General features: G+C 39.0%; 2 protein-coding genes across 2 annotated transcripts; both read left to right on the forward strand.

Annotated features, from left to right (window-relative positions):
* Positions 1 to 3,188: 3,188 nt before the first annotated feature.
* LOC116005658 lies at positions 3,189 to 3,938 on the forward strand. The gene has a single exon (XM_031245902.1). It carries the CDS (start codon positions 3,189 to 3,191, stop codon positions 3,936 to 3,938), a length of 750 nt encoding a protein of 249 aa, XP_031101762.1.
* A 548-nt stretch (positions 3,939 to 4,486) lies between these two features.
* On the forward strand, positions 4,487 to 11,940 carry LOC116007497 (acyltransferase-like protein At1g54570, chloroplastic). The gene is made up of 13 exons (XM_031248203.1): positions 4,487 to 5,080; positions 5,188 to 5,239; positions 6,176 to 6,231; positions 6,436 to 6,594; positions 6,685 to 6,783; positions 7,372 to 7,475; positions 8,473 to 8,594; positions 9,492 to 9,600; positions 9,857 to 9,987; positions 10,157 to 10,532; positions 10,645 to 10,758; positions 11,247 to 11,344; positions 11,507 to 11,940. The coding sequence occupies exons 1-13, from the start codon at positions 4,672 to 4,674 to the stop codon at positions 11,805 to 11,807; spliced, it is 2,130 nt and encodes a 709-aa protein (XP_031104063.1). The 5' UTR covers positions 4,487 to 4,671; the 3' UTR covers positions 11,808 to 11,940.
* The last annotated feature ends 7,614 nt before the right edge of the window (positions 11,941 to 19,554 follow it).

The raw sequence follows: 19,554 nt of genomic DNA on the forward strand, positions 1-19,554 counted from the left end.
TAACATGTATATGGTGTTTACAACCTTATATATTATATATTATATATTGTTATATATATATATACATATATACATCCCTATACATTTAGTTATTTGATGATATTCTTGTCATGATTATTATATATACTTACATATATTTATACCGTAGAAATACATATATACGCATATTATTATTATTATTATTATTATTATTATTATATATATACATACATTATGTATATATACACTATCGTATAAATATTTATATTACCATATATATATCTACATATTTGGTACTATATGCGTGTAAGTGGTATGTGAGAATATTATATATGTATAAGTGGGTGTGACCTTATATGTGTATGGATATGTGAAGATATATATATATATATATATATATATATACAAAAGTAGACTTATATTGTTCAATGTGCATAAAGTGAGAAAGTAAAGAATGAGATAAAATGAAATCACGGTGTGAAGTTGGAGGATATTCCTTTTTAACATTCATAATGGAATCACAAACATTGGGCCCCAAAATGATTGGTGTTAACCACTTGAGTAACCTTGTAGAAACAGATCCGGGGTTACTAGAGCTAGTGACTAACCTGCGGGCTGGAATCCCGACAAGGGGTGTGCACACTAAAGGTCCTAGATCTGCTTCCCCTAGTTGGAATAACTAGGTTGTGGTGAGGTGATGGAAATGAGAAGGAAATTGTGGTGTTAATTGGAATATCTTTAACTTCATTATGGTAAAGCTGGTTATTTCTATTAAATGCTTATATGTTTATGAGGATAATTATGAGTATGAGTATGATTATGAGTATGATTATGAGTATGATATTGTGCATACATGTGGAAATTGTGATTATTGATACATATTTTTCTTTGAACAATAATGAGGAAATGAATATCTCTTATATGAGAAATCTTGTTGAAAATTTGTTATCATGTGGAAATAACTGCTTTTCGAAAACAAAGAATAAAACTATTTTCCAAAACCATGATTTTACAGGGTGGAGTAGGGATTACTTAGCACAATGTGCTAATTCTGTTTTCCAAATGAATTTCAGGTATGGAGTAGATCTTGTTATCCGAGAGCGATAGAAGAGAAAATGGATCTACTCTTGATGATAGAAATTACTATGGTTTTTGGGTTGTGTATTACTGGGGATGTAAGGCAGTAATAGTATGTATTAATCAGGATAGTAGATGTAAAGACTGTTAGGAAAACATCATGTAATGGTTTGATGATACCAACTGTTAAGTAGAAATCCCCAAGTCTCGATACATAGGCAAAACACTGTAAGTTCGACAAGTAAACCAAGAGCGAAAATACAACCGGGTAACTTTGAGCTCAACTCGGAAAATATTTAAGCTCAAGGTAAATTTGTTTGAACATCTTAGAAGTCTCGTGTTGTAATCTATAGACAAATCAGAAGAAGGCACGGACAACTCTGGAGGAATAAGGGTCTGCGAGACATCAACTAAGTCTCGAGACATAAGCAGAGTTCGAGAGATAGGATCACAGATCCAGTTCGAGAGCAGAGTTCGAGAGTAGACTCTCGATGCTTGGATCAGACATCAAACAATCGAGACATCACCTTGGTCTCGATAAACTGACACTTCTCCAGTAATGCTGAATGACGGTCAGGAAGCATACTTAAAGTTTGGGAAGAAGAAATCATGGAGATAGAATAATGAAGAGGTGCCGAAGGATGGACCGAATTTGGAACACAAACGGAAAAAGGTGCAATGGAAGTGGTCTTTCCCCACAAACAAGGAATTGGGAATTAAAAAGAGTAACTTTTACCAAAAGTAGCAAGTGGAGCATGGACTCAAGAAAGTGGATTATGGAATATCCACTACCAAACAAAAGGTTCAAGTTACAAGACCACCACTCCATGAAAAATGCTGAAAAGATGCAAGTCCCATACACGCATGGGAGACAAATTTCAAACGGAATAATTTTCCCCAACGGAATTATTCCTCAACTCTCATATAAAAAGGACGTGAAGACACAGATCAAAAAAAAAAAGAAAGGGGGGAACTTTCGTAAGAGGTTGGTTCATTCGAAATTCTAAAGAGGTGTCTGATTCAAACGTTCAAGTGCAAGCATTCAATTTGGAATATCATCCAGATATTCAATACAGCGAGAAAAACACATCTTAGTGTTTGAGAGAGTTACATAGCTTAAACTGCCATATATCTAGAAGGTGACCGAAGCTGCTCTACATTGAAATTGATTCAACGATAGCTTTTGGTCAGATTGGAGTTTGTTACACTCAACTGTGACTACCAAAGGTCCTTGCTTTGGATTAAGCAAGAAGAGGCGGAGTAACCTGGCAGCTGTCTAGTGAAGATCCTGAGGCTTGAGGCGGGCTTGGTGATCAAAGCTCAAGTGCTTGAGAGGTGGAGTAACTGGAAGCGGGGAGAAAAACCTGAGGAGAGGCGGAGTAACCTGGGAGCTGTCTTGTGAAGATCCTGAGGCTTGAGGCGGGCTTGGTGATCAAAGCTCAAGTGCTCGATAGGTGGAGTAACAAAAGCGGGGCGAAAAACCTGAGGCTTGAGGCGGGCTTCGTGATCAAAGCTCAAGCGCTCGATATTGTACTAAAAAGGGAAGTTTTAGTGCAATCCTTCCAGGGAGTTTCTGGAAGAAGAGTGGACGTAGGCGGGTTGGCCGAACCACTTAAAAATCTCTCTCGCATTTACTTTCTGTATTTATCTCTCGCTAACCTCTCGATTGCACTGCATATAAACACACCTCTCGAACTAACTCAAACTCGTGCTAACTAAAAGGGGATAACTTTTCCGCTGCGCATAAAACTTTGTCTTCACCTCGTGAGGTATCAAACCTAAACATCCTGAGTTCAATACACACGAGAGGTCGAAAAGATTTGCAAAATCTTATACAAGTCTATTCCCCCCCCCCCCCCTTCTAGACTTGTACCCCATCCCCTTGGGACCAACAAAGACTACCTTAGCATCTAAGTTTGTGATAAACATAGGTGTGGAGTAGCACCTCTGGATTTTATGCGCTTCCGTTTTGGGAAATTAGTAATTATGATTAATTATGCCTTTTAGTATGATGGAAAATCTGGGGGTGTTACATCTTACGGGCTAGGGGCATAGCTGCTGACGGTGGGTGTATTCTATGCCCATCTGTGATAGAATCTGTTAACCATCTGTTTTGTGAATGCCCAGTAGCGATGACTGCATGGAATGGATTTACTGATCAGATTGGAGGGTCTCTTGTTTGTCTAGTAGAGTGTTACCTTCGGCTGAATAATGCTCAAAAAATTATTGAGTTGGCTGCTCGTATTTGGGCTATTTGGACTGCACGCAATGACGCCTTATGGAATGCAAAGGTCTGGAATGATGTTTCTTTGAAGAATTTTATTGTTAATTGTGTTAGTACATGGCTGGAGTCATATCTCTCAACTAATTTGTCATTGCACGGGACTCCCATCCATGAAGTTGCTGTATGGTCACCTCCACCTCTTGGTATGGTAAAATGTAACATTGATGCTTCTTTATTGCATGATAATGTGGGTTTTGGTGCAGTCATACGTGATCACTTTGGTCATTTTGTGGCTGCCTTCAGTGGTCTTCTACCTTGTGCGAAAGATCCTTATCTTGCGGAGACAATGGCGGTAAAGGAAGCACTTACATGGATAAAGAATCGGGGTTATAACAACATTATTGTGGAATCTGATTGCCAAAGCTTTTGTTTAAATTTTAATTCTGCTTGTAATGACTTTTATTACGTCGGTTTACTTATTAAGCAATGTCGGTATATTGCTAGTGGCATTGGGAACATTTCTGTTCGCCATGTCAATAGGTCAGCGAATCATGTAGCTCATGTCCTTGCACGGGCGACTGGTTCTTCTTCTGTCCTTGGTGTGTGGGATTTTGCCCCTCCTGATTGTATTTCGTCTTTTTTCAGGGATTTAATATAAGTTGTTTCGTTTGGTTTTCAAAAAAAAGTATTTATTAATATTTTTACAAAATGATAATCTACTATGACTCTGATATAATGTAGTATTGGCTCAAACCCACTCCCATCATTTGTGTGGGAGTGTTAATCGGGACACCAAGTACCACTAGACCATAAGGTTTTTGAATTATCGATTTAAATAAATAAATTCAACAATATATGAGAGAAAGTCTTAAAGTAAATATTGGCATTATCTCCTTGGCGCTTGAAAAAGTAGTATATACAATAAGCTAAAAGTTTTGAGTGGTGTGAATTGAGACCACTATTCCTGAGGTAGCTCAGCCAACGCGCTGACAAACAAGCATGGTGCCAAAAGCTATTGTGGCTGGAACAATTGGTTCTTGGTGGCTTTTACGCTAAAAATTCTTAAACCATTGAATTGTCAAAGTCTTTTACATTTTATTTTTTCAAATTGCTTTTGTTGAATGAGTTTCTGTGACCCCTGACTTCTGACATCACGGCACCGTTGTTCTGGCTATTCATAGTAATGGTAAGATTGCACATTTGCACATATACATGCACTCTGTGTTTTTGGCAGTTGATCTTATTTATTTAGTTGCTCGCTCATCTTGAAAGAGGGTCTCGTCGATAGCCTCTTTTGAGATTATTTTCTTGATATTTAAGTCTTGAGAGAATGAAGTTGTGAGCAACTGAGCATACAGAATTTAAGTTAGAAAGCATTGATTTTAGAGCTCATGGCTTTGATTATGCAGAGTTTTAAAATATCGTCTTATTTTTGGTTGAATTCAGAGCATAAGCTGAAATGTGGTGCTACAAATCGGTGTTTAGCTAGCCGGGATTCTACTGTGTTTTCTTCCGATTCTATTAGAGTCAATGGTATTTCTTCTGGTTGGGAGAAGGAGAGAAGTAGCCTTTTGGGAAATGGGGATTTGGGCACAAATGTTGGGGAGGAGAAGAGGAAGGAGGGCATTCAAGAAAAGTTGGAAGCTTTGTGGGATGATGGATATGGGACTCAAAATGCGAAGGATTATCTAGAATTAGCCCAGGAGATTACTAGGCCTGATGGTAGACCGCCACGGTGGTTCACTCCCCTGTCTTGTGGCCCTCCTTTGAAACATTCACCTGCTCTTTTTTTCTTGCCTGGTAATTCTTGCTCTATAATCTATCTGTTTACTTTTCTTATCAGATGAATAGAACCAATAGTGCTTTTCTGCTGTAAATTCTCTGCTAAAGTTTCATTGTGCTTGCAGGAGTGGGTGGAAGTGGTTTAGGTCTTATTCTGCACCATAAGGCACTTGGGAAGTAAGTTTCAGACATTTTTATCAAACTCATATCTATGTTATTAGGGAAAAATTGCATTTTTGGTCCTCCAGTTGTACCATATTACAGACTTAGGGGGTGTTTGGTTATTGGCTTATAAGCCAAATTTTAGCTTATTTGACCAAGTTTAGCTTTTTGACCAATCAATAAGCTATTTTGAAGTGTTTGGTAAATGGCTTATTGGCCTTGGCTTATTGGGTCAATAAGCTGAAAATTGAAAAGCTAATGAATGTAGCTTTTTGTATTAGCTGGTTGGAAACAATGGTATATTGACTATTTTATCCTTTAAAATCAATGGGATTTACTTTTAAATGGGTGGTGTATTTGTTATTTTATAATAATAATAATAATAATAATACCCTTAAATGTCATTTTACATTCAATCAGCTACTAATAAACAGCTAATTTACCAAACAGTTTTTTATAACCAGCTAATACAACCAGCTGGTCAAACCAGTTAACGCAATCAGCCATCAACTACTAGCTAAACCAACCAGCTATCAGCTATAAGTTATCAGCCGTTTGCCAAACACCCCCTTAATCCATGAGTTATATGCGTGATTATCTCCGTTATGCGCAAAGTGGTGATTTTAGTCACTAAAGTACCAAATCCCCACTTTATTAAGTGAGGGTGGCAGAAATAGTCCCTGGGGAATCTAAATCGCCACTTCAAACATAACTTAGGCTTTAAAGATGGTCGTGCATATAATTCATGGACTAAGTCTGTACCACGGGTGTAATTAGAGGACCAAAAATGCAATTTTCATGTTATTATATAAGTTCTGGTGTTTACAATTCTTTAAAAAAAAAAAAAATTATTTCATATGATAAAAAAAATCCTTGGTGCTGATTTTTACCCCTTAACCCATTGCTTCTTTTCCTTTGGTGTTAATTATGGATGTAAACTCCTCCTTGCAGAGTGTTTGAAATCTGGAGCTTAAATATTCCTGTAAATGATAGAACACCATTTATAGGTAATAATTTTTTTTTTTCTCACTTCCATTACCAGTTTATGTAGTCCTTTCTTAATATAGCTGAGATCATCCCAAGACTGTCATGAATACCTGCAGTAATGCACCTATACCACTTTGAAAATGTATTCTCCAATCGAGGGAAATATAGTTTACAAGAATTCTTAAACTGTAACCCTCTTTTTTCTTTTCTTGAAAATCTTATAGGACTGGTGAAACTCGTTGAACAGACAATCAGGATGAAGCATGAATCGTCTCCAGATAAGCCAATATATCTGGTGGGAGATTCATTTGGAGGATGCTTAGCGCTTGCTGTTGCTGCTCGTAATCCTACAATTGATCTTGTTGTAATATTAACCAATCCAGGTTAGCAGCACCATTTCATTTGGAGTACTTGATAGATCTGCTGACTATTTATTCATATTATGTTCTGATGTTTATCGGTATTACTTCTAGCAACTTCATTCGGCAGGTCACAACTGCAACCATTTTTTCCTTTGCTGGAAGCTTTCCCAGACAACCATGTTTCATTCCCTAATATTCTATCCTATTTGGGTATGTTCTTGTCCTTGAACATAATACGGTTTTGAAGATCTCAACTTCCGATTAGTTGATCTTGGCCTGTTTTCTTTATTGCTCTGATTCTTTACCATGAATGGCATATGTGCTCTGGGCTTTACTGCTCTAAGTATACAATAGTAAATTTCTTTTTGCGTTCATCAATTCCACTACCAATAAAAGGTAAAGGAGAGATTTCCATGGCTTTCTAATAGTCATTGTATTTCCTTTCCCCTTTTAAGCCATTTGTTGGGTGGAGGCCAGTGAAGGACTAAATCCAACAATTGGTGGCTAGGGGAATTGTTGGGCGGAGGCCTGAAGGGTCAAGTCCAGCACGCTGCCTCTCAAAAATGTGGTGGCGATATATAAGGAAATAAAGTTGCGCCTTTGCTGTGAGTTATAGCTTTTGGCTTAGTGGTAAACGCTTGATCCTAACAAGTGATATTAGAGTCAGGTGCTGAGAGGGGGAATTGGGTGGCTAGGGAGATTGTTGGGCGGAAATAAAGTTGCACCTTTGTTGTAAGCTATAGCTTTTGGCGTATTGGTAAACGCTTGATCCTAACACCATTTGATTCAATTTGTTAGGTGACTTAACCAAGATGCCAATGGAAAACATCAAGATTGTGCCCCCTTCTTCACTCGTCTCTGATCTCTATGATGACCTTGCAGCTTTGCTGTCCAAATTTAATGTGAGTATTCCTACTAGCTAGTTCAAAAGCTTTTCCCTGTTATACTTTTCCCCTTGCAATAGAACATGCTGTATTCAGGAGATAAATGTTTCAACCTTTGTACTTCCATCACTACTTGTCCTGAATATTTATAAATTTACCTTAATCTATGAAGGAAAATCAAACCATGTAGAGCTCACACTGTTATATTGTGTTTGGTTTGGTGTTAAGAGTTAAAATATAAGGGAGAACTTTTGAGTTTATAAGATCATGAGTTAGACTAGCTAATTGATTGGATTCAATTTTTAGTGTGGTTTGGCCCATGTTCATTATTGCCCAATTGAGTGACTTGGCCCAATCTTATATTTAACATGGTATCATAACTTGTTCGGTCCACTTTGTATTCACCCGGTTGTCTACCTATGGTATTGGTGGCATCCAAAGCATTCGGTTCAGGGGGAACATATGGGTTTTGTGTGAGTTAGACTAGCCAATTGATTGGATTCAATCTTTTAGTGTGATTTGGCCCATTTGCATTATAGCCCAATTGAGTGAACTACTGACCTTGGCCCAAGAATATAATAGTTTGCATTGCATATTTGTGTACGAATGGCTCAAATTACATTAAGAGGCAAAGAATGGGAGTTGATGGTTATATGGAAATAAATTCTTGGACATGTAAGATTGATTATTTGTCTAAGAAAACTTTGTGTAACCAAGCAACAACAATCTTGGTCATTCTAGAGGCACCTTGGTAAAATTCTATCTTTAGTGCACACATTTTTTTGTAAAGAAAAGAAAATTTTCTCTTTTGTCACAAAAGTAATGCTTGGGCTAGAAAACTAATTTTCACTAGTGACTTATTTGTACACGGCTTTCTTTAGAAGATTTCGATGAAAGTGCGTCTTAATGAAAAATATGGGGTTTAAAGCATGAAACTAAAGCTTGCATTTACTTTGATACTCAAGTGTTTAAGCTGATACACAAGTAATGTTTATGATGTTTGCCTCTTTATAAGGAGTTTACTGATTTTAAACCAAAAGAAACTCTTGCGTGGAAATTGAAGCTGCTTAAATCTGCATCTGAATATGCCAATTCCCGTCTCCATGCTGTTACAGCAGAAGTACTTGTGCTTGCTAGGTATAGACTCTATCTTGATTTCTTATAAACCTCTACACATTTTGAGATTTCTATCAGTAATCTCGCTATCTTGATTTATTATAAACCTGTACTCATTTTGAAAATTTCTGTCAGTAATCTCTCTATGCTATGCATTATTTGAAGGAGGTTGATTGTTTCTTTACTGCCTTTTTCTCTTATTGTTTTAGTATACTGTGGAACATAATGAATAATGATAAGTTTTTATGTATTTTCTTATGGAAAATAAGAAAATTAGCCATGTATTGTAGGTGTTGAATATTAGGAAACCTTAGTCCTGACGGGTGGATGGTGGCTATTCGCCACTCGCCAAACCTTTTCTTTTTCAGTGACGAGGGAAACCCCCAGCCATTACCCGAGGATATCCACGGGGTAAATCCCGGTGGCTATTCGCCACTCAACCTTTTTGGTGTGCATTGGATAAACTTCGGTGGCTATTATGGAAACCCGTAACCACTACCACATGGTGTGCACTAGGTAAACCCTACCGGCTCTAACAAAGGCTAATAGGCTACTCTCATTGGGAGTTGAACTTGTAATCTTATGGTTACAAAGTCAAAAGCCCGACCAATTTAGGTGGGGTTGCCCTCAATCGCCAGACCTTTCGATCCCTCAATTTCAATAGTAGGCTTTAAGGTGAATGGAGAAATTAATAGAAAAGAGAAGTGAAAACTTGGAAAAAAAGGTGTTATATAAGGTAGGGAACATGCTTTTTATGGAGTGTAGTTGAGCATTAACTTTAGTGTTCGATTATTCTGATATTCTATAAATAATCATTAATCTGTTTACTCAGTTGTGTAATGCTAGAGGGATTGTTAATTTTGCATCTGATTTTTCATGTGAATATGATCAATGTGCTGATGAAAAATTGCATTACAGTGGAAAGGACAATGTACTTCCAAGTGAAGATGAAGCTAAAAGGCTTGCAAGGTCATTAAGAAACTGCAAAGTACGATACTTTAATGATAAAGGACATAGGATTTTACTGGTAAGTGAGGGTATATTTCATTCATTTTTGAGTACTATGGTGCTTCTAATAGAAAACATTTTGTGTACATTTTCTTTTTATTGTTGTTGGATCTATACTTAAATTCTCACCATTGCACATAGGGAAGTAAAGGCGAAATTTCCCCATTTAGAAATAAGCTAGGTGTAAGTGTAACACCAACGCAATATTTTTAGGAAACACGGGTTTTGGAAAGTTTCTGATGGCTGCAGGTTGGATGTGCTTTGATTTTTTGCAGGAAAATGGTTTCAATCTATTAAGCATCATCAAAGGTACAAGCACATATCGCCGTTCAAGGAGGCATGACTATGTCTTGGATTACTTGCCACCTAGTATGTCAGAGTTCAAGAAAGCATTTGAGAACAATAGGTAATCGACCATGATAATGTCATTTAAAAAGATAAATTAAGGAATCTGTCTTGTTCGCTTGCTAAATGCTAACCCTTCTTCTCTTTTGTGCTATGATTTAGTTCCATTGTGGTTGCATAATGCATATATATAATGCCTTGATGCTAGTAACTCGGTAAACAAATTGCAGATTTTATCGCTATGCTACTGATCCGGTAATGTTATCCACGATGGAAAACGGGACTATAGTAAGAGGTCTAGCGGGGGTTCCTAATGAAGGTCCTGTGTTGTTAGTTGGTTATCACATGCTAATGGGGCTAGAAATGATCCCACTAGTTGAAGAATTTTTAAAGGCTAAAAAAGTTGTGCTTCGTGCAGTAGCACACCCAACATTTTTCACACAGTTAGCTGATGAGAATGGGAGTTATATTCCATCATTTATCGTCGATATGGTACGACTATACGGGGCATTGCCCGTCTCAGCCAGTAACCTCTTTAAGCTGCTTGCAACTAAATCTCATGTGCTCCTCTATCCTGGTGGTGCTCGGGAGGCCTTGCATCGTAAGGTGCACATTATTGGCTACGATCTTTTTCTCTGTTCTCTTTGTAGATAAAGAATTACTCCGAGGGCAGAAGTATATTTGAACGGTGCATTTGAGATTCACTGTGTTTCTGCAGGGAGAAGAGTACAAGGTAATGTGGCCAGACCAACCTGAATTTGTAAGGATGGCTGCTAAATTCGGGGCTACAATTGTGCCGTTTGGAGCGGTTGGAGAAGATGACTTAGCACAAGTATGTTACTGACACTTCTACCTGTTGCTTTACTACTGAGATTAACAAGAACAAGAAACAATAACAATGACAGAAAGTAAAGAAGGCAAGATTTATGTAGTTCGGCAATGTCTCTACATCTAAGGGGGTGAAACCATTGTTTATTAATTGTAATGGTGATGATGAAATATACAGGGTTACAAGCATCATATTTATATGCAATCATAAAAATGTACAAGTACAAAAATACCTCTGTACTATGGGCCTAACCAATCCGCTCCACTCTTATTCCTCATATGAGACATATTCAAGATTCAACATTTACATTGGATATATGCAAGAAACTATTTCTCTTTTCTTTTAGGGCACTTTTTCTTGGTTTCCATGTACCGGTGCCTTAAAATAGAGTCTTCTTATTATGTGTTTTGTGTGCCCATGATTGAATTTATATTTGCTCCAAAGTGTACACTGCAACTAAGTTGGCGCTGTCATGTTTTTTTGATCTGCAGTTAGTTCTCGACTATGATGACTTGACGAAAATCCCTATTGTAAGTGATGCGATAAGGAGGAGTAGTGAACTCGACGACAAGATGGGTACAAGGCTAAGGTAATTGTGCTTTTGTTCGATTCATTACAGTATCTTAATCCTGAACGTGCTAAGCAAAACAGGATGTGCTCTGTCTCAACTAAAAGTTTAAACTAATATATACTCCGTAACTACACATTTATATTCTATATGTTATTGCTCAACACTAGCGTATCGTTGTAGGACTAATATGGGCGGGGAGGTTGCCAACCAAACATTATACATCCCGGGCATGTTGCCGAAGGTCCCTGGCCGCTTGTACTACTTGTTTGGAAAGCCGATTTCAACAAAGGGAAAGCCGGAGATTTTGAAGGACAGAGAGGAAGCGCATAAGCTGTACTTAGAAGTGAAGTCTGAAGTTGAGAACAGTATGGCCTATTTGCTTAAGAAGAGAGAAGAAGATCCTTACAGAAGTCTGTTTAGCAGGACAGCATATAGGGCATTATCTTCTCCTTTTGTTGAAGTTCCCACTTTTGAGTGTTGAATCATTAGGTGAGTTGCTAAATAGTTGCACTATATATCCTTCTTGGCACATGTAATTATAACTGTGTTTATATTGAAATTGTGTGTCAATTGAGATGACAAATTATTTTGCAAGTTATTGGTTATTTGGTTCCCGGTAAAATATTGCACCTAAGGATACATGATTGAATCTTGATAGTTATACTGCGAGAGTTTCAACCTCTTGTGGGAGTGGCTTCTTGTGGGCACCAGCTATCTGGCGTTGTTCATGTCACCTAAAGGGCTAAGGGGTCCTCCACAATTTTTATGGAGTAGGGCGTGGAGGCTCTAGGGGTAGGGGATTTTGCCTTTTGCACCCAAAATTATGCTTATTTTATTTTAGGAAAAAATGTGAAATAAGCAATTGAACTTTATATGAAAAGGTAATTAGATCACTAAACTTTAAAAAGTTACTATTAAACACATCAACTTCTTGTTTTGATACAATTAAATTAATAATTTGTCAAATGTTACAATTGAGTTAAGAAAAAATCACGCTTTTAGTCTTTAAATTATTGTCAGTTATGCAATATAGTCCTCAATTGTCAATTTTAAAAAATTTAATCCTTCAATTGTTTTAAAAGTTGTGAATTCAATCATTTTGTTACTTTGGTGTTAACTGCTCTTGATCAAGTGAAATTCCAAAAAAGTGCACATATAACTATAGAATAAATGTATGTTTAAATGCCAAAGTCATAAAAGCATAGGCGGATCTACAATGGGGGTAGTTGCTCCCCTCACCCCGTTGCACATATAACTATAGAATAAATGAATGTTTAAAAGCCAAAGTCATAAAAGCATGGGCAAATGGGCGGATCTACAATGGGGGCTGCAGCCCCCCTTACTCCATTTTACTTTCTTTATCAGTTGTAGCCCAAAGAGTCAATATTATACCATTAGTGTTCGATCTTGTGCCATTCCCTCAAGTAGAGCCATAGATGTGCCAATTGAGGATAAGGTGCTTGGCATGTTCAAATTAATTTAGATTAACTTAAAGTTGATCTAACTAAAAGAAAATTAAAATTAAAGTATTTATGAATATAATTGGTCGTAGCATTTTTAGGTACAAGCAAATACCTGGAGTATTCCGGGGTTATCGATCCACAGGGAAGCGGGGTATTAAGTACTAGTTACTAATTAATTCACGAGAAGCTATTCCTACGTTAACAATGGGTATTTATCTAAAATTATGAAAATAAAATAAATGAAGCAAGGCAAACGAACTTTTATATACAAGAGATTAAGAGCGGGATTTTTGGGCGTCAAAGTGTTTAATCACCTAGTGCCAATCTAAAGTGAAATAATCATTCGGGTTCAACAAGTGTGGATGATTGCAATCTAAAAGGGAAAGATTACTCTCGTAATTCAATCCCAAAACATGGTAATTGGAATACTCACTCTCGTGAGCTATTCACAACATATAATCAAGAACAAGCAATAAATGGAATACCCACTCTCGTGGGCTATTCACAATTGGAATACTCACTCTCGTGAGCTATTCACAATAAATCCCTTAATCAACATGTCCTCTCTCGAGGTACAAGAATCAAGTGCAATTGTGGGTGCTCTAATTCATAGACAAATTTAGCAATGAAACAAGTAATTAGGATCCTTAACTACAAGCATCAAGAAATTAAGCCACAATTACAACACAAGTAATAAACCCAAATAGATATTTCATTCAAGCAATTCAAGAACTAGGCACATAGGTTCATAAACACTTATCAATCCAAAAATCCCAAAGGAAATCTTAGCCAAACATGGCTATCTTAGTTTCAACAACAAACAATTCAAAGAAAGATTTAACAAAGCTTAAAATAGAGAAGAGATGAAGAAATTCTCCCGAATGTGTCTTCCAAGCTCTTCTCGATGAGAACAATTATGTTTGTATTAGAGTTCACTAAATATGACTGTAGGAATACAAGAGTATATATACAAGAGAATCATAAGTAAACTAGGACTGAGAATCATAAGTAAACTAGGACTGAGACTTATAGTATGACTCTATTATGTAGAGTCCTAATACTCCCCCTCAAGCGGATGGTACGGAAGTAACCTGTAGCTTGTCACGTAAGAAGCAGAACCGGGGACCTGCGAGTGACTTGGTGAAAATATCAGCTAGCTGATCCTTAGTAGAAATAAAGTGCACCTGAATGTCTCCTGCAGCCACTCTGTCTCTCACAAAGTGATAATCAATTTCGACATGCTTTGTGCGAGCATGAAAAATAGGATTAGCACACATATAAGTAGCTCCAAGATTGTCACACCAAAGTTTGGGCACTGGAAGAGGTGAAATTCCTATTTCTCGCAGCAAAGAGAGGATCCACAGAACTTCAGCACATACATCTGCAAGAGCCTTGTACTCTGCTTCAGTAGAAGATCGAGCAACAGTCCTTTGTTTCTTGCATACCCAGGACACTAGATTGGTTCCAAGAAACACAGCATGCCCACTAGTAGACTTTCTATCCGTAGGACAACCAGCCCAGTCAGAATCCGAGAATGCATGAAGCTCACCTGAACTTGACTTTCGCAATCGCAGACCCAAAGACATAGTACCTTTAACATACCTTAACACACGTTTCAGTTGTTCCCAGTGTGCAGTGGTTGGAGCATGCATGTGCTGACAAAGCAGATTAACTGCAAAGGATAAATCTGGTCTCGTGATAGTTAAGTACTGTAGTGCACCTACAATGCTCCGGTATTGTGTGGGATCATCATATGGATCTATACAGGTAGATATTGTCTTTGAAGTCGTAGTAGGTGTAGACACAGGTTTGCAGTCTGTCATACCAGCTCGTTTAAGTATGTCAGTCATATACCTGCGCTGAGAAAGCAACACTCCATCTGCACACTTGACTGTTTCAATCCCAAGGAAAAACCCAGGCTCACCAAGATCTCTAATCTTGAAAGTACTAGAGAGCTTGGAGAGCAAAGCCTCCAATGCACCATGCTCATTGCTCATAACAAGAATATCATCCACATAAACAAGCAGGTAAACAGTAGCCGATCCACGAGAATAATAAAATAACGAAACATCAGTTTTAGAGGCATTAAAACCAGCAGATAACAGAAAAGTGTGCAAACGAGTGAACCAAGCCCGGGGAGCCTGCTTCAAACCATACAGGGAGCGTTTCAACAAGCAAACATGATCAGGGTGCTGAGAATCAACATACCCCGGAGGCTGACGCATGTAAACAGTTTCTGTAAGATTACCATTAAGGAATGCATTATGCACATCCAATTGCCTGACTAGCCAACCAGAAGAAAGAGCAAGAGAGAGCAACAACCTGACTGTAGTAGGTTTAACCACCGGGCTGAAAGTGTCAAAGAAATCTTGACCCGGGACCTGATTAAACCCTTTAGCCACGAGCCTGGCCTTGTAGCGCTCAACAGATCCATCAGTCTTCCTTTTCGTGCGAAACACCCACTTGCAGCCAATAATATTCATAGACGCAGTGGGAGGAACCAAGCACCATGTCTGATTCTGCAACAAGGCATTGAACTCCTGATCCATTGCCTCCCTCCATTCAGAGTGTTTGACTGCCTGAGTATAACAAGTAGGATCAACAGAGGAAACCTGCACAGTCAAACCCGCAACCGGAGCCACAGACCGACTCCTAGTGGCCATGGAGTGAGACCTCTCCGTGGGACGCACAGTACGACCACGTGGCCGACCACGAGGCTTCTTTTGAGCCACATCAGCAGGAGGCGAGGGAGCTACCACAGATGGATCAGCCACAGGATGAAAAACAGATTCAGCCCAAGGTCGTGCAATAGATTCTGATGGAGCCTGCAAAACAGACTTAGCACCAAAAGGAAACACAGCTTCATCAAACCGCACATGACGGCACACAAAAACTTTATTAGTACGCAGGTCCATGCACCTATAACCCCGAAACGAATCAGGATAGCCCAGAAAGACACATGGAGAAGACCTGTAAGACAGTTTATGACGATTATATGGCCGTAAGTGCGGATAGCACAGACAGCCAAAGACACGAAGAAAGGAATATGATGGCTGAGATCTGTGCACCAAGACATGAGGACTAGAGTTATGGAAAGTATGCGAGGGCATTTTGTTAATAAGGAAAACAGCAGCCTCAAAAGCAAAATGCCAGAACCGAGACGGCACAGAGGCACGAGCCATAAGTGCTAGCCCGGTTTCAACCACATGCCTGTGCTTCCGTTCCACACGACCATTCTGTTCGTGTGTGTACGCACAAGATTGCCTGTGACTAATACCAAGCTGAACAAAAACAGAATGTAACTTTTTATACTCAGCCCCTAAATCAGATTGAACAGCTTTGATTTTACGATTGAAGGCACGTTCAACTAAACATCGAAAACGCTCAAAAACAGAATATATATCTGACTTTAATTTCATAGGAAAATACCAAGTATAACGAGAAAAGTCATCCACAAATAAAACAAAATAACGATAACCCTCAGAAGAGAGTACAGGAGCAGGGCCCCAAATGTCCGTATAAACTAAATCTAGCACATTCGAACTAACAGAGACAACACGTGGCAATGGGAAACGTGCAGATTTACCCATTTGACACGCAGAACACACAGTATGAGAAGTTTTATTCGACTCACTAACAGAACAAGACTCCAAGACTCGATGTAAAACACGCTGATGTGGATGACCCAAACGATCATGCCACGTAGACGCCGAAGCACGAGCAGAAATAAACGCGGAAGGTGAACCAGAAGGAACCGGCAAGGCATAGAGCCCACCGGAACTATTGCCCCGCAAAAGAATTTCCTTGGTCCGAATATCCTTCACAACAAAGAAGGAAGGGTGAAACTCAAAAAACACCTGATTATCCGACGCAAAGCGCTGAACGGATAATAAAGAGGCAGAAAGACGGGGAACATGTAAAATATGAGACAACTTAAGAGACCTAGAAGGCGTAGAAATAGAAGTATGACCCACGTTACTAATAAGTAAAGGCGTACCGTCACCAACACGTAAAGTGTCGTTACCACCATATTCTTCAGAAGTAGAGAGGGCAGCTATATCAGGTGTGGCATGATGTGTTGCACCAGTGTCAGGCAACCAGGTATGAGCAGTTACGTTATTCGCCGAATCACCCTGATGAATAAAATTCGCTTGCGGAGAAACAACATAAGGCAACTTGTAACAAGACAAAGCCGAGTGACCAAATGAACCGCAAATTTGACACTGGATGGAAGAGCCTCTGCCACGGCCTCTCCCACCGCCACGTGACTGCCGACCAGAACCGCCGCCGCCGCGCCATGCAGAACCTCCGCGACCGCGAGCAGAACTAGAACCAGCACGACCGAACGGTGCTCCGCCAGCCGAACGGCCTCCTCCACGACCACGCGACTGGCGACCTCCCTGAGCAGCGAAAGCCGCCGGTGCAGCACCTCCAGGCAATGCGTAATCATCACCGGCGATGAAGTCTTGCGCGCCCAGCAAGTCAGCAAGCTCAAGGAGCGTCACCGGATGTCCTCGAACCGCCAGCGAAGAGGTGACACCCTTGAACTCCGGTCGAAGGCCGCGGAACACGTACAGGTTCTGTTCTTCCAGCGTTACCTTTCGGCCGGCGAGAGCTAAATCTTCAACAATAAGCCGAGCTCGCCCGAGATACTCTGCCGTCGACGAATCTCCTTGCCGGAGACCATGGAGTTGGCTAAGCAAGTGAAGTTGGCGGGATTGAGAGGCGGAAGCGAGGGACTGCTCAATGGCATCCCACAACTCCTTCGATGTCCGACAGCCGACGGCGATGGAGAGCACCTCCTCGGACAGCGAAGAAACAAGGAGAGACAGCAACCCTTGATCACGGCGAGACCACGCAACAAACGCCGGATTCCGAACGCGGGCAGCAGCAGCGGACGAGGTAGCAGCAGACACGGCAGGGAGGAACTCCTCCGGGCAAGGACACGATCCATCAACAAGATCAATGAGATCATGGCCACGTAGAAACGGGAGAACCTGAGTACGCCAAAACAAAAAATTGCGGTGGTTGAGTTTGATGCTAATGTAGTGATGAGCAGAAGAGAGCGACGACACGGGAGCCGGCGCCGCAGAACTCACAGCAACATCTGAAACGGTCCGCTCAGAGGCAGAGCCGTCATTCGTAGCCATGGGAACAAGAACGAAACCCTAGCGACTGATACCAGATGAGAACAATTATGTTTGTATTAGAGTTCACTAAATATGACTGTAGGAATACAAGAGTATATATACAAGAGAATCATAAGTAAACTAGGACTGAGAATCATAAGTAAACTAGGACTGAGACTTATAGTATGACTCTATTATGTAGAGTCCTAATATTCTCCTCTCTTGTTGTGGCTTCAAATCTTCTTCCTTGCTCTCCTTTTTGGTCAAAATCCGCAGCCAAGCTTAGGGTTTGAAGAGAAAATGATGCTTTTATAGTGGGTGGAGAATGGAGGGCAAAAATGACAATTTTTAGAAGTTTAGAATCGCAGATCTGCGACATTCGACGCGTCGAATCCAACATTCGACGCGTCGAATCTTTACAGCGCCGAAACGAGGCTATTCTGCCTCATTTTTGGGATTTTCGACGCGTCGAAAGTTGAGTTCGACGCGTCGAAAATTCCTGTGACGCAGTTCCGACTTGCATCCTGATTTTGACCCTTTTCCCTTTCGAATTACACTTTGATGTCTTCATAAGAGTTGTAGCCCTTGAAGTCTTCTTTCCAATGGTTTAAGAATCACCTCATTTGGATATTTCTAGGCTGAGATATGGTCCAATTACCGAGGTGTCGCCATATTTAGCAGAAATTACAACTCTTTGATCTTTTGACCATTTTCCCTTTCAATCTACACTTTGATGTCTTCAAAAGAGTTGTAGCCCTTGAAGTCTTCTTTCCAATGACTCAAGAATCATCTCATTTGGATATTCATAGGAAGAGATATGGTCCGATTACCAAGATGTCGCCATGGTAGCGGGAATTACAACTCTTTGGCTCCTTTGGATTGGCTTTTGTTCACAAATGGTTCTAATGCACTTCTAAACACATCAAAAACATTTAAACCAAGCATTATACCATTTTAAATATGAAAACATGGAAATAAGCATTGGACACAACATTTTATCACACAATTAACTATAAAACCTACATAAAAACACAAGTAAAATAGGTACAAATGAGAATGTATCAATAATGTCTTTTCTATTTACATTGTATATATATATATATATATACACACACACACTGAAGCTATAAAAGTATAATTGCTCAATATTAGTATAATTACCTAATAATTATTATGCAAATTAAGTTANATAATGTCTTTTCTATTTACATTGTATATATATATATATATACACACACACACTGAAGCTATAAAAGTATAATTGCTCAATATTAGTATAATTACCTAATAATTATTATGCAAATTAAGTTATATTAGTATAATTACCTAATAATTATTATGCAAATTAAGTTAATAATTACACGAATATCAGTATAATTACAATTAAACATGGATCGTTGGATTTTTTAATAATAATTACAATTAATTCATTCACATATAGAAGATGAGGAAAAAAGTAAAGACGATAATCACGATATGTTGATTGTTGAAAAGGAATATACTTAAGTATAAAAATATAATTACACAGATATTAGTATAATTGCATAATAATTATTATGGTAATTAAACTAAATATGAATCGTTGAATTTTTTTTTATAATAATTACAATTAAATTATTTCTCATATTTTTTTTAG

This window comes from Ipomoea triloba, chromosome 15 (assembly GCF_003576645.1).
Source record: "Ipomoea triloba cultivar NCNSP0323 chromosome 15, ASM357664v1".
Taxonomy (NCBI): domain Eukaryota; kingdom Viridiplantae; phylum Streptophyta; class Magnoliopsida; order Solanales; family Convolvulaceae; genus Ipomoea; species Ipomoea triloba.